At 39.8% G+C, this 13,565-nt stretch overlaps 1 protein-coding gene across 3 annotated transcripts in view; it reads right to left on the bottom strand.

Moving 5' to 3' along the window:
* Nucleotides 1-13,565, bottom strand: part of ELOVL7 (ELOVL fatty acid elongase 7) — a 53,136-nt gene that overhangs the window by 11,540 nt on the left and 28,031 nt on the right. For 2 of the 3 annotated variants that reach the window (XM_040580952.1, XM_040580954.1), the window contains exon 2: nt 1,794-1,887. In XM_040580952.1, the coding sequence (XP_040436886.1) occupies nt 1,794-1,857 (64 nt within the window). In that variant the 5' untranslated portion in view covers nt 1,858-1,887. Of the gene's footprint in view, nt 1-1,793; nt 1,888-4,884; nt 4,957-13,565 lie in introns of those variants that run through there. The other variant, XM_040580953.1, reaches the window with a different exon arrangement.

Raw genomic sequence — 13,565 nt, 5'->3', positions numbered from 1 at the left:
AATACGGGGATTTTAAAGTCAGGAGACCTTCTGTCCCATCAGCTGGTATTTGTAGCTTAGTACGTGAGGCGTGTGTATATTCAGTCCGGACACATCACCACCTGATGAACACACACTTTCATATTACAAGCCTCCAAGTGGTCTAAGTGTTGCAAGTTCCCTCTCCAGTTATCCCATACAGAAGTATTGCAGAGAGTCGTGCTCCTTCTCCCTGCAGCTGACGCTGGCAGGCGCTCCCCTTGGAGCTTCACCATGATTCCACTGTAATCTTCTGTGGTTCATCACTGCCTCAGCTCACCAAAGACTTCTGCATTTCTCTGTATGCAGAACTGCTATGAACTTTGTGTATTTTTTTAATATATATATTTTAATATTTATGAACTAATCTTTGGAAGATTTGTTTCTGAATGACCCCAAACTTAACTATTGACTCAAATTGCTGCTTTCATCATTTGCTGCTGTATTTTGGGGGTGAAATTGAACGACTACAATTTGAAAAGTGTTTAATTCATGGCCAAATGTCTTAAGTCAGTGATTTTCAACCCATAGCATTCAAGCAATCTATCTCCCGTGAGACCCTCTGACGTTGTTTACAGCCATTGGAAGTTTTAAAACAGACTGAGGAGGAAAGCACATTGTAATGCTCACAGCCTGTGATGTGCCCAGTGCTGCTGCCTGCAGGCCAACAAGGACTGTGAACCGCAGCACTAGGCACCTGTGGGTGTTGCACTGCAAGGGAATCGCCAGCTCTTCACAATTGCCTGCTTTTTCTGCATCCACCCCTTGCACTGGTACCACCAAAACTCTCCTGTCTGTCTTCCTAGCTTGATCCTGAGGAAAGCACGTCCTGCCACTAACAGTATGCTAAGACATGCCAAATGCAAGCACTGGTAGGTAGGAAAACGAGGAACTCGAATTCTGAAGTCATGGACACTGCATCAGAAATGCTTCATCACCCGGCTTCACCCAAATCCACTTCACCCCACAAGTCATACTGATAAAACTCCCTTCTCAGTTGCATGCTTTTTGTTTTACATGGTTTTACAGAACAAGAGAAATGGTTCTCAGCTATACTGAAAAATATAAATTAGTCATTTTATTGATCAAACCTTAACTGCTTCTCAAGTTTTCCCCAGGAAACAGTTAACCCCCATCACTACATGCCTGCCACAGTAAGGAACACTAAGGGATGTCACTGACACAGGTGGATCTTAACCCCAAATTTGAGATCTTCTTTGTCATTTTTTGTTAAAGCATGCAGAACTACAGAACAATATTACAGCAAAGTGTGTTTAATATCCTCGTACCAGCTGCCACAAGAGACTAATATTCCTTTTCAAAACAGAACTCTGATAGAGTACTCTAATTTCAAGATATTACAATTTATCAGGGGTTTTATTTCTTTCACTTTGTAAAAGCAAAATACAGTAACACCATGCACCTAGCTCAGTTAACTGATAAAATACCATTGTTTGGTAATGAAAAAGAGTTAAAGCAGGAAAAATGTAAGTTATATATTTAGGTAAGCCATGAACACTGACAGAAGAAACACTGTTTGCAATCTATTTAGGCTGAGGTTATACCCATAAACTAGTTGAGCTTTGCTTTTTTAAAATGCAGAAACTAGTCTGTTCTTTATAGTTAATAATATCAATAAGTAACCTGACAAGCCTTAGGAACATTTATAGGAAGACAAAGCTACTTCTAAGTTGATAAGCAGTACACCTAGAATAACTACATATTGCTGTTCAAAATTATCAAAAGTTAATAAGTTTTAGATTTAAATGACTCACCGGCATCTTTAATCCATTCATCATACAATAATACAGCCTTTGATGTCAGATTGGTAAAGGCCATTTTCACTTGATTAAGATTTTATGATGCTCCCTGCAGGAAAACAAGCCAAAACAGAAATATAGATTCTTGTAATTAATAAAATAAAGGTCAGTAAAGTGTCTTGGAAAAGATTTTCAGGAAATAGAATGGAAAAAACAGAGAGAGTGCTAACAGAGCATGACGTGAAACAGATCAGGGAGCAGTAGCGGATGTCATCGCACTATGTTTGGAGCTAATTTACAGCTGAGCTGTTATGCACAACAATATGATTTTGTAATCTCTACATACCAAGCAAGATGCTTCCATCCCATAAAGTGTTATCTCAAGAAACCATGCTGTGGTTAACTGTTACTGTCTTAAAGGAAAAATATAAATAAAGAGCAGCTGCTTAAATCTATTTTTATTACCATCTCTACTTGAAGTCCAGGTCACTGATACGTGCAAAAGTTCAGCTTTGCAACATCTACTATTGAAAATGTTAATTTTCTAACTAAGTATTTCTAAGGTAGGTGGAGAAGGAGGAAAGGTGCCAATATGTCTGCATATCCCTTTTAAATACCATAATTAGCTATGTTATAATTAGCATGCAAATCACTACTCTGATGAATCAACTGTTTCCACACCAGGATCATGAAGTGTCATAGCACCACTGACAATACCATTAACTCACAGCAATTATCCAGCACATCCAGTTTGCATGCAGCAACACCTACATATGTAAAGCTTTTCAAAGTATGCTTATACAAATACTGATTTCTTGCTCCAAAATCAAGTACTCATCAGCCCCTCCCTTGTCTTATTCCCCCTAGAAAATACTTCTTAAAAATCCTAACACATTTGAAGGGCACCTCTCCTATTTCCACTCAGTGTCTCACTTTGTCATATGACTTCTCTCCATATCCCTGTGCAATCTTCACACCATATTCACCTTTGTTAGTTCAGGCTGCAGCACACCTTGAGAACCAGCTCCTTTCCCCTGGCTGCCCTTCTGCATCTCCTCCAGGCTAAGCTAGCTGCAGCTCTGGAGAGCCAGTTCTGCCATCATCATGGTAATCCATCTCTCTCCTCAGATCTCCCCACTATCATCTTCTCATTTGTCCTTACCTTAACACTCCTGAAAAGCAGTCTCGTCCTTATCTCCACTTCTACAAGTAACTCCTGTTACTGAAATTACACAGAGAAGCCTGCCTTCATTAGAGTTCATGTGATCTACCTCTTCTCAATTCTAATTTTGCTACCCACTTGTTTTCCTGCTTGCACTTCCGTCCTGTGTCTGAACACCTGAAACCACCATCAGTCTTGTGTTCAGAAAATATTCCCTCTGCACTTTTCTTTAAAGATCACATTTTCCACAAAGAGCATCCAGTATCAGCACTTCCCAGCTCAATGTCACTGCCTTTTTGCTGACCATTTCCATATGCTCTATGTTTATATCACTGTTTGCTACAAAGCTTTATATTTATAAAGGTGCTGGCAAAAATCAGAAGAAGCAGGAGACATCCTCTTCCTTTTCCAATGAAAACTTTGGGGGCCATCTTTTGGCATGAGAGAGAAGATATCATGGTTAGAGGCAAATTGCAAATACCCCTGCCATCTTGCTCCTTAAGCCAACCTATGAATGGTATCAACAGGCTAGCCAAAACCTAAGTTAAACAAGTAACCTACTGTTTCAAAACATGCTCTCTAAAATCCAGAAAATTCTGTGGGGATGCTGGCTCAAACTGAATTGCCATTTATTATGGGCTTGAGGGTGTTGATTGACTTTTCCTCCCTCTTATGGTGCAAGCCTCTCACCCTCACAAATTGACAGCTCTTTACATTTATCCACTTGACTTGTAAAGCAAAATTAGTGTCAACAAGTCAGACAAATGTGCTGTCAGTGTTTAAACAGCAACTCTTATGCCTGCTAGGCATTGGGACCAAAAGCAAGCTTTTTATCTGGAACCAGACTATTTCTAACAGATGAGTTCTGCCCATAGTAGAAAGGCAGCAGATGAAAATAGCAGACCTCACGTTTCCCAGCCCCTGCTGTGCTGATGAGGAGGCATTTTTGTCCCACCTCTCCTGACCTCAGCACTTGCAGCTCTTCTCCCTTTAAAAGGTCTCACAAGAGCAAAACCAGCAGAGGCTCTTAGCCTTTGAGTTTTCTTTTCTGTTTATAACCAAGCAAGCAAGATATAAGTCCACAGCAGTTGCTAAACCTGTTCTAAACGTTTTTGCAGTTTAGTTACCATCCTTGAGAGAAGGATGTACCAGCCAGAGGGAAGCCACAGCCTCACCACACAGACATACCGACTGATCAATTACACTGAATCTGAAGGTAAGTAAAGTACAGTAAAACTACATATTTCAAGAGTAAGAGTAATGTCTGCAAGAAAAACAGTGCTGTTCAGAACTTTTATACAGTTAAAAGGTTCCAAATCAACTTCCTTATATAACACTACTATGTGCTTTACAATTCTACTCAGTTTCTTAACTAGCTACTTAGTTTTCCTTTAAGTCCATTTCTATGAACCATTGTTTGCATTATTGTTAGGTTTTCAGGATTTTTTGCTTGCTAACTACCTACAAGTAGAGTTAATGGCAGCATGGAAGGTTTTTTGTCTTATTCTGTTACTGTTAGTTCACACAAATTCATACATACTGGAAAATAAGTATGATCAAGGCTTCTTCTTTTTAAAATAGAAGACCAAAAATCCCCCAGGTACCCACACACAAGATAAACAACTAGCTTGTGCTTCAGAAAAAAACAAACCATTTTTGAAAGACTGCTTTTTTTAACAGTACAACTGTGTTGTTAAGAAGTAACCTGATAACATGTTGACCATAATACAACCTTTCATAATGTTTGGCAGTTTTTAAGTCTATAGGACTTGTCCTCTAAATGCCAGACTGGAAATATTTGGCCTGAAGGGACAGAGGCTTGGGGGCATAGAAGACCATTTGTTAAATACACAGCTTTAGTTCTTCATGCTGTAAACTCATCTGCACATTAAGCATTTGTATAGCCACAGTTCAGTCTGGAAAAAATACATTTAGTCTACATACCTGCTAATGTAATACAGATTCAGCACATCTGAATGTTCCACTTTCCACCTGTAACATTAAAATACAACTAAAATACACTAACAATAGGGAATTTTCTTTTTAAAACAGAGTGTCTAGATTGTAGTAAACTTGAAATTAGGAAAGTCACACTGGCAGATTCATTTTCAAAATTATTTTATTTTAAATGACATATTGGAAGCAATTTACATGAACGTGAAAAAATGCAGTCATATAAGTTCCGTCTGCCCAACTTGAAAAGTTCTAAAGAACATAGAAGCAGAACTCTCAAACCTACACGTCTGGAAAACAAGCACTGAAATCACCTCAAACACATATGCAAGGTACTCTGTTCTTAGAAAGAAATAAGAACTATTTTTTTTTCTTTTGTTTAAAGATGTCGATGGAAGTAAAATTGTGGACCTAGTTTCAAGCCAGCTGTACTAACATAACTTCTGAAGACATCTTTCAAGAAATGTGTCTTCACCATTATTAAAACAGGGGGTTTAAGTGAGGCAAAGGATGGAAAGGGCTATGTTAAAAGAGCAATGTCATTTGCTGGTCCCCTGAAGCTCAGCTGAAAGGGCCCACTAACTGCAGCTGAGTTAAGGCATAACAGCTTGGCAGAACCCATTTTAAGCTGGACCACTCATTACCTTTACTGGAGGAGCAAGGGTAGATGATATTTTTACACCAGCCAAAAACGCCACAAATACCACAGCAAACCATACAAGAATGCCTCACGATGACAAGTGGTAGGTAGCAAGTTGTTGGAAGTGCTCGAGTTCAGTTAGCACACAAAACTATTAGTGATTGTTGTAATAGGAATTGCTGGTATGCCTCAAACATTCCTTATTTTTAAATGAGAACAAGAAGTTTCTCACATTCCTTTGCTTACCCCACATGAAAGATATTTGCTATTCTTGATGGTCATTTATTCCCCAGACATTGTTTTTAAATATTAGAAGAGATATCAAGTTTTGCTCTTCTATAGTAATTTTGTAAGGATTTATGTTGAATGGCTACTGAACAAAAAGAAACAGAAGAACTTGACAGAAAACCAGGCAAAACGAAACAGTCTAATGTAAGCTCTGTCACTCCAGAAAATTCTAAAACTCAGTGAGAACTTAAAACACTTGAAATTAAGAACTTGCATTAGAGAGCAAAGTTAATTATTAGAAAGACAGATAAGCTACTTTTACAGTAACCCCTTAGGAAAAGACTAGAGAATATGACAACACAGTACAAACTGCAACGGGATAATTTCCACCCAAGGCAGATTCCAATAGCAAAGATTCTGGAGCATCACCCTCTGGCCTGGCAAGCAGGTAATGATGGGGGGTGGGCCTCCACCCCATGAGCTTGCTGGAAGATGGGAATTGCCTGCAGAAAGCATTGACACATGCAGGACTGATTTCAAAATGATAGCTAAAGAAATGACAGTAATATTGGCTTACATATTCAGGCCCAATTATACTTTCATGTTTCAGAATCACTTGGTGTACTGTTGTTAATTCTGCTCTTGAAGTTCTGAAGGTAATTAAATCAAGACGTTTCGCAGATGGTATCTTAAGCTTTACCTGGGAAATACCAGCTCTGCCCTTCCTATTTCCCAAGGCTCTGTGCTTACATAATTGGTGTTACTTCAACTACATTACTCCCTTATGCCACACGGCAAACGCACACAAACTGCCTATTGCATTAGATGGATTACTCACCTACATCCTGCAACAAAGTTTTGAACAGGGTATCACCTGTTATGGATTTCCCCGAAAGAAGTTTCCATCGCCTTCCCTATCCTTTCTGCCTTCTCTCAACCACCTAAAACTCATTTTTGAAAGATTCATCTCACAGGGAAGTTGGCTACATCCTGCTTACCATTAGGTGGTCTCTTCTGGTAATATCACTTGTAAACACTGTTCCTGTTAGATGATGGTTCTGCCCGAGGGACAGAAGGCAGGCAAAGCAACTCTATGCAACAGAGGTACTTTAAGAAATATCCAAGTTTAATTAAAGAATAAGTTAATACATCTCTATAAATTTCAAACTTTGTCTTTGAAGCCAGTCCATTTAAAAATATGGACCCTAACTCCTTTGAGCACATCAACAATCTGCATGCACACTTTAAAGTAGATATTGGGGAGAGAATAGTAAATTTCAAAATAAATACAAATTCCTTTTTAAAGACTGGGCATCTAAAAACAGATGAAAGAGGCTTAGAAACTATATTAGAACGTCTGCTTGTAAAATTCCCCATTGGCAGTATTCAATAAGAGCTCTAAAACTTACCCTGCTTAGTCACCCTTACAGAATTAATTACACAGTACCTCTATTTAATGCTTTGGTTTTTAAACTAATATCAAATCTGTCATTCACCTACATCAATAAATTAGTCTGTTAGCAGAGAACTAGAGAAAACACATTTCATTGCAATCACACTTCAGATTGGTTTTCTGCCAGACTAATGGATTCTGATGCTGTGTAAATTAAAGACCAGTTTGTATTTCCTTCCGCCTGCCTATAAATTGTTAAAAAGAACTGACAATACAGACTTCACAGCAAGGCTGAACGCTGGCAACAGGCACAGAAAAGCTCCTTCCCATAGGAATCATATGGTAAAAAAAAAAATCATATGGGAAAATACCCAGTATCATATGGGTGTTTTCTTGGTCCATATACATTGACTGAATCGCCAGCAACAGCTGAACGGAGAAGCCCCAGTGTGCAGTCCCACGGACCACGGCTGGCAGGTCCAGTCCTCGGGCAGCTATGGGCTAAGTCACAGCAGCTCACTGACCTAGCTGAAATCTTGGTCTTTTTGAGAAAAAAAATAATAATATTTTTCAGTCAACTCAGACCTGTAAAGCTGAACAGGCTCATACAAAGGAAACACTGAGATGCATGAACTGGGATGCCACAGGCAGGGAGAAAGATGGACTAACGGCCCTGCCATAGATCCCCTTAAGCTGGTAGTGAAATCATGTAGGGACACAGGATCATCATGTCCAGTCCTTCACACTAATAGACAATCATGTACTAGATTTGTAGTCAAGAAGTCCACATGCTTCACCTCAGCGAGTCATCACTGTACACCACAAGCCACAAGGGACATGCTACAACACGAGAGCCAAAACCACAAAATGTACATCGTACTACAGTAAGACAGGAAAAGATCTGGCATCAGCAATATTTTAATATCTTAAATGCATCACCTGGGGTTGCAGTGATGCCCGTGAAAGCAATCCTAGGGACTAGTGTCCCACATCACATAGAAAGACACATTAAGTTCAAACAGTCCCTGCAATCATAGCCTGGAAGGAATTCTACAAGTCTGAACCCAGTTATCAGCTCAATGCAAGTATGAGAAAAGACACTGGGCAAAGTGTCTGAAAAGACTCCCAGTTTCACCTGAGAAATGAACACCATGGACATCAGTCTATCTTCCCCAGTTTTATCTCCCCATACTCCCAACGTTTCAGAGAAAGGCAAAAACATAAGGAGGGGAAAAGCTCCTAGAACATTAACTTCTTGTCAGTGCTTCCCTACCTTTACCAAAAACCCTTTACCTGAGCATTTGCATGTCAGCCATCCCAGAGTCAACTGGTCTGACCTGGCTACTCCTCTGCCACGGTAGGTAGCTCCTGCACCCAGCTTCGGACAGAAGCTCTTCTTTTTGGTCCCTCAGTGCATGACTTGTACATGGCTCCTTTAAGTTTGATCCCAGCTCAGTGATGCCAGCTCAGAAAGTCACCTAGCCCTGCCTACATGGCACATATCACATGACAACTTTCACCTAGAAGCCAAAATAAGGTTCACCTACGATATAATTATTTTTATTAATGCAACCTCACTTCCATTAGACAATGATACATCATTACCCTTATCAAAGACCTTTGTCAAAAGTATCGATTTAGTAATTGGGCCATATCCAACTCAGACTAATCTCCTTACTCAAAGGACTTAAGAGATTCTCTTTTTCTCTCCTTGCTTATTATGTAACTAGAAAACTTTCTGCAGCATTTCAATTTTTCATTCAAGACCACATCAGCTAAGCTTTGGGTCACTTTAAACAGGCTTTCACAAAATAAGAACCAGGGGCTAGATAGCAGTAACACAATCTGGTACTTTCAGATGTGCTACACAGTCATGCCACTCATACACACGGTGCTAGTGATCCCTACTCATTCCTCCACAAGCTAACATCTTCATAATATACTGAGCTTTTACCCATTCTGTTTTTTTTTTTTTTTCCCCTCTACAGCAAGGACAGTTCTGATAAATATATGTAAGAATTATTTACAGCTGTGGTGATTCTAAAGTACATACAGATCATTAGTTACCAAGCAAATCAGAATATAAAACTTTGCTGAACTAGAGGGATAATGAGTGGCATTTACCTGCACTGAAAAGATAGCACAGTCTGGGGTTTTAACCTACATAGGAAGTATATTATTTTTAAGACAATTTATAGGTAAAGTCTAAAAAGGTAGAGGGAATGCAAGTGCTAACTAAATACTCTGAAGGAAAAGAATTAAAGATGTCTGATGATATCTAAAGTTTGCATTTTATAAGACTAAAAATTAAGGGGCTTTGTGGATGCATCCACAAAATAGGACCAACGATATTTAATTTTCTCGTAATGAAGACTGCTTGTTCTGAGTACACACTGTAGTTATTTGTGCTTTGGTAAGACTAAAACTTTCTATGGACATCTCTTAAGGTGAAGCACATGGAATGCTGACAAGAGCATCCTCATGTCAGTTATCAAAACCTTCCCAATATAACTGACAAAGGGCAGGCCACAAGCGAAACAGACCTGGCTAACATTGATGAGATTTGTGATCAGTCTAATAATCTTCCTTCTTTCTCCTCTGTGATAACTGAATTCTGTGTCATTCTTGAACCTCCACATAGGACAGCTTACTTTGGTTACGAGTACTATTGCTTGTATCTACTTACTTGATTAAAGTTATTCATATCAAAATATGAGAAGGGACACGAGTGAGACCATCCCCTTCCTTCAATGGCAAGCTGAGTCACTGAGTTGGCTCCATCGTATCTTCTGTCCTCATTAACAGTTAATAGTTAATGCATGTGAGTTCTTAAACGCATATGAGAATCTCATACATCCAAATAATTATGAAAAAAGCAATTTGCTACCAAGGACTGGTAAAGAACTTAGTTTGTGTTTACCTACCACTTAATGGAACAATGACATAAATTATTATTAATCACCATGAGGGGCACTCCAGGGAAGCTAAACAACAAGAGAAATACAGAGCTAAACTTCAGCTTGCAGAGCAGACTCCTTACAACAAACCGGAACAAGACTCGTTACACAGGTAACGTCTTGCTAATCTAGCCAATACCAATTGGGGAAAAAAGCAGATAAGCCTTCCTATTTCCAAAGACGTCTTGTAACCAAGTAATCAATGGCAATGTACCTGTAGCTATTCACCACTAGAGAACAATAAATACAGAGAACTGGACCACAAATTTCCACCTGCAGGAGACAAAGACAGGGAGACAGCGCTGTCTTTTGTAACATGAAAATACAGCAGAAAGGAGTTTTGTAGGAAAGGGAGATAAATAAGATATATAATTACCTTAAGAACACAATATTCACCTTAAGATGTGAATAAAATGAAAAATATTCATCATTATGAAAGGAAGACATTTTTCTACAGTTATGTCTTGCCTACAGCGTACGCTCAACTCAGCTACCATCACTGTAGTTGCTGTGGCAAAACGACATTGCAAAGTCAATGTCATTTTATGGAACTTTTATTGTGCTAGCTGTAATCTTGCCAAGTTCAGAATATTAGTAAGTAGTAACACTGATAACACCAGTGTGGAGTTGCAACACATTCTTTTGTTCACTCCTTAATGCAGTAATTTACAAAAGCTGAACTGCTCCCACACCATTCACTCCTGCTGACATGGGCTAATTTCCTTTACCATTGTTTCCCACAGCCTTGCACTTGCTCAACCTACCCACCACCCCTCTCGGTCCTAGGCTGATACTCTAGGCAGCAAAATAATGCATTCCTTCTGCTCCGATTTTGCTTGTGTTGCATTAGGCAGGCATAAAATCTAAAGGCAGCTGGCCTAGAACTGACACCCTTTTTTCCCTCCCCCATTTTTTTTTTTTTTTTTAAGCTACCATGCAGTATAGCAGGCATGCTGTTGAGCACTGTAAACATCAGGAACTGCAGTCTCCCTAGGAGGCTCTTCCAAAAGAAAGCTGGAACCAGCTGTGCCGGCACATTCTGCAGCAACCCACACAGTGCAACTTGTGAGCTTTGGGAAGCGTGACACAGACAGTGGCTGCACAGCAATGGCAGAGCTTTAGGGTGACGAGCCATTTTAAAGGAAATCTGCACTAAGTGTTTTTAAACTCAAGTACCAGAATACTCCTCCCACCCAAGGAAGCATGCTGACAGTACAATAAAAAAGGCTGCTGCTCCCAGGTTCAATCTTGGCACATCAACTGTTGTTGTGGACGTGATTTTTGGAGTGGTCCAGGAAGCTGCTACACTGTAACATCCTAAATCTCTCCAGTCCAGAGCTGGTAATTTGTACAGCTGCAGCTGGAGGTTCCAAATCACTGAGGGACATGAGGGACTGGGGGGTGGGGTGGGGGGGGGGGGGGTTGGGTGGGTTATTAAGTCAACATTCTTCAGCATGATGAAAGGTCTAGTCAACCACTGCGAAACATACTCAGAGTCAGGCAACCCACAAAGGTACATTATACCCTTGTCTGGATCCTCAGGCCTCTCAGCCAGAACAACTCAACAGAGTAGTATGAACAGAAATAACCTAATTGCTCCCGACACTCCTGTTTTTTTCTCCTGCATCTCAAAGAAGATGTTCACTTAAAAAAAAAGGGAAGTTATTAATTTACACTTGACCAGAGTTAGTGCAGAAATGAAATACGATTTCAGAAATGGAGGTGAGTGAAAAAGCCAGATGTTTCCCAGTACTTCTTGTACTCTGCACTCAAGGGAGGAATCACAGAGGGATGGAGAACAGATGGCAAAGAGACATCTGAACGTTAGGGGCAGCTGGAGGAAATGACCCTGCAGACTCATCCTGTAATCAAAGGCACTTGTCAACATTGCATTGTGCTTATAGTTTGAGTTCAGGGATGAATACATGGAAATGTGATTACATTTGATTCTGCTTGAAATTTGAGTAAGCTTCTCGGTAGCACTCAAGCCATCTTGGATGCTGTTTACACTACTTCTTGATCAGTAACTTTCCACAGCACCCTTCCCTTTTGAGGTGACTGCAACCCTTGGAGGGTGATCCAGTTTGACAGAGGTTGGGCACACAGTGTGAACACAAAAAATGGAAGCATCTTTGCTTTGACTCAGTACTAATGGCAGTTTCAGAAATGCTCTTTTCCACTTGCTGTGCAGTTACCCTTCTAAGACCTACAGAAGTGTTGCACTTCCAGAGGGTTCTTGTGCAAGTCCTGTGGGTCAGAACTCAAAAGAAAGTATTTAAGAGGAACATTCGTAGCTGGCAACAAGCATAAGAGAAAGGAAACATCCAGTCAAGGCGAATCAGAGCAGTCAAAGATCTATGGAGACAAGAAAAATGTTTCTCCAAGAGCAAAGCAATGCTGCATGGGACAGTATTCAGATGACAACCTAGCCTCAAAAGCTTACATGAAAACAAAACTCTCCATCACCTAAAAACATTAACTGGCTTGATTAGCAAAAGCATCTTACAGTGTTTTTTAAACCAGATCTTGTTATAAAAATCCAGCCTTAAAAATCTCAGTTCTTTCTTCAATTTCCAAGCAATCAAGATGCAGGAGTTTGCCTAACACAAAATGCAAAGTAGAGGCTGATTTGAGAATACTCAAAGTAGAGGCTGAGCAAAATGTATTAATTACACAGCTGTGAAAGTTTTCTTCTGCTCTACATTAGTTAGCTAGACCATGGTTCCTTTGATAAGAGGAACTTCTAAAGTCTTCATTATTTTGCACTTTCAGGAAGCTCAAGAACAGTGTATAAAGCAGAATTACGCAGGCTCCGAGTTTGTAACAGTAGAACTTTTTGAAGGCAGCTTAAAACGTTGAAAGGTAACTTCAGAGAAGAACAGAATGAAACACCACATTAATGCACAGGTTTAGTCACAGGGATGTTCTAAGAATTTTCCTTCTTCTGTCAGTACTTTCCACCACAGTAGGAAGTAGTTTTTACCATCTTCCCAAGCATTCAGAGACCACCTAGGATCACAAGACATCTCTACAGTTTAAAATAGATCAGCTCAGCCAAACAGCAACAACTGTTCAGGGATGAACCAGTTACATCTGGCCAAGTCTGCTGCACTTATTTTTTCCCCTCTCTCCAATCCTGAAAGACTGCCAAATACAAATAGCTCAAAAAAAAAATAATCCCATCAGCAAAGTGCATTAGGCAATGGATGTGCCACATCTGAATAAGCCAGGAGACAATAATACTTCCAGTGCCGAAGCTTGGCAAGCAGCAGAGTACTCAGCCTAATACTAATGTTCCTGTAAAACACCAGTATACAAGAAACAGACACGTGTCTAATAGTCTACTCAGCATGCAACAGCAGCAAAAGAAAAGAAAACTGGACTATCTCCAGTGCAAAGAAAGATTAAGCTTATATTTAACTACACACTTAAATTATCAGAAAAAAAAAAAAAA

This window comes from Falco naumanni, chromosome Z (genome assembly GCF_017639655.2).
Source record: "Falco naumanni isolate bFalNau1 chromosome Z, bFalNau1.pat, whole genome shotgun sequence".
Lineage (NCBI taxonomy): Eukaryota > Metazoa > Chordata > Aves > Falconiformes > Falconidae > Falco > Falco naumanni.
The sequence above is the reverse complement of the archived record's forward strand: the minus strand, read 5'-3'. Positions and strand labels throughout refer to the sequence as shown.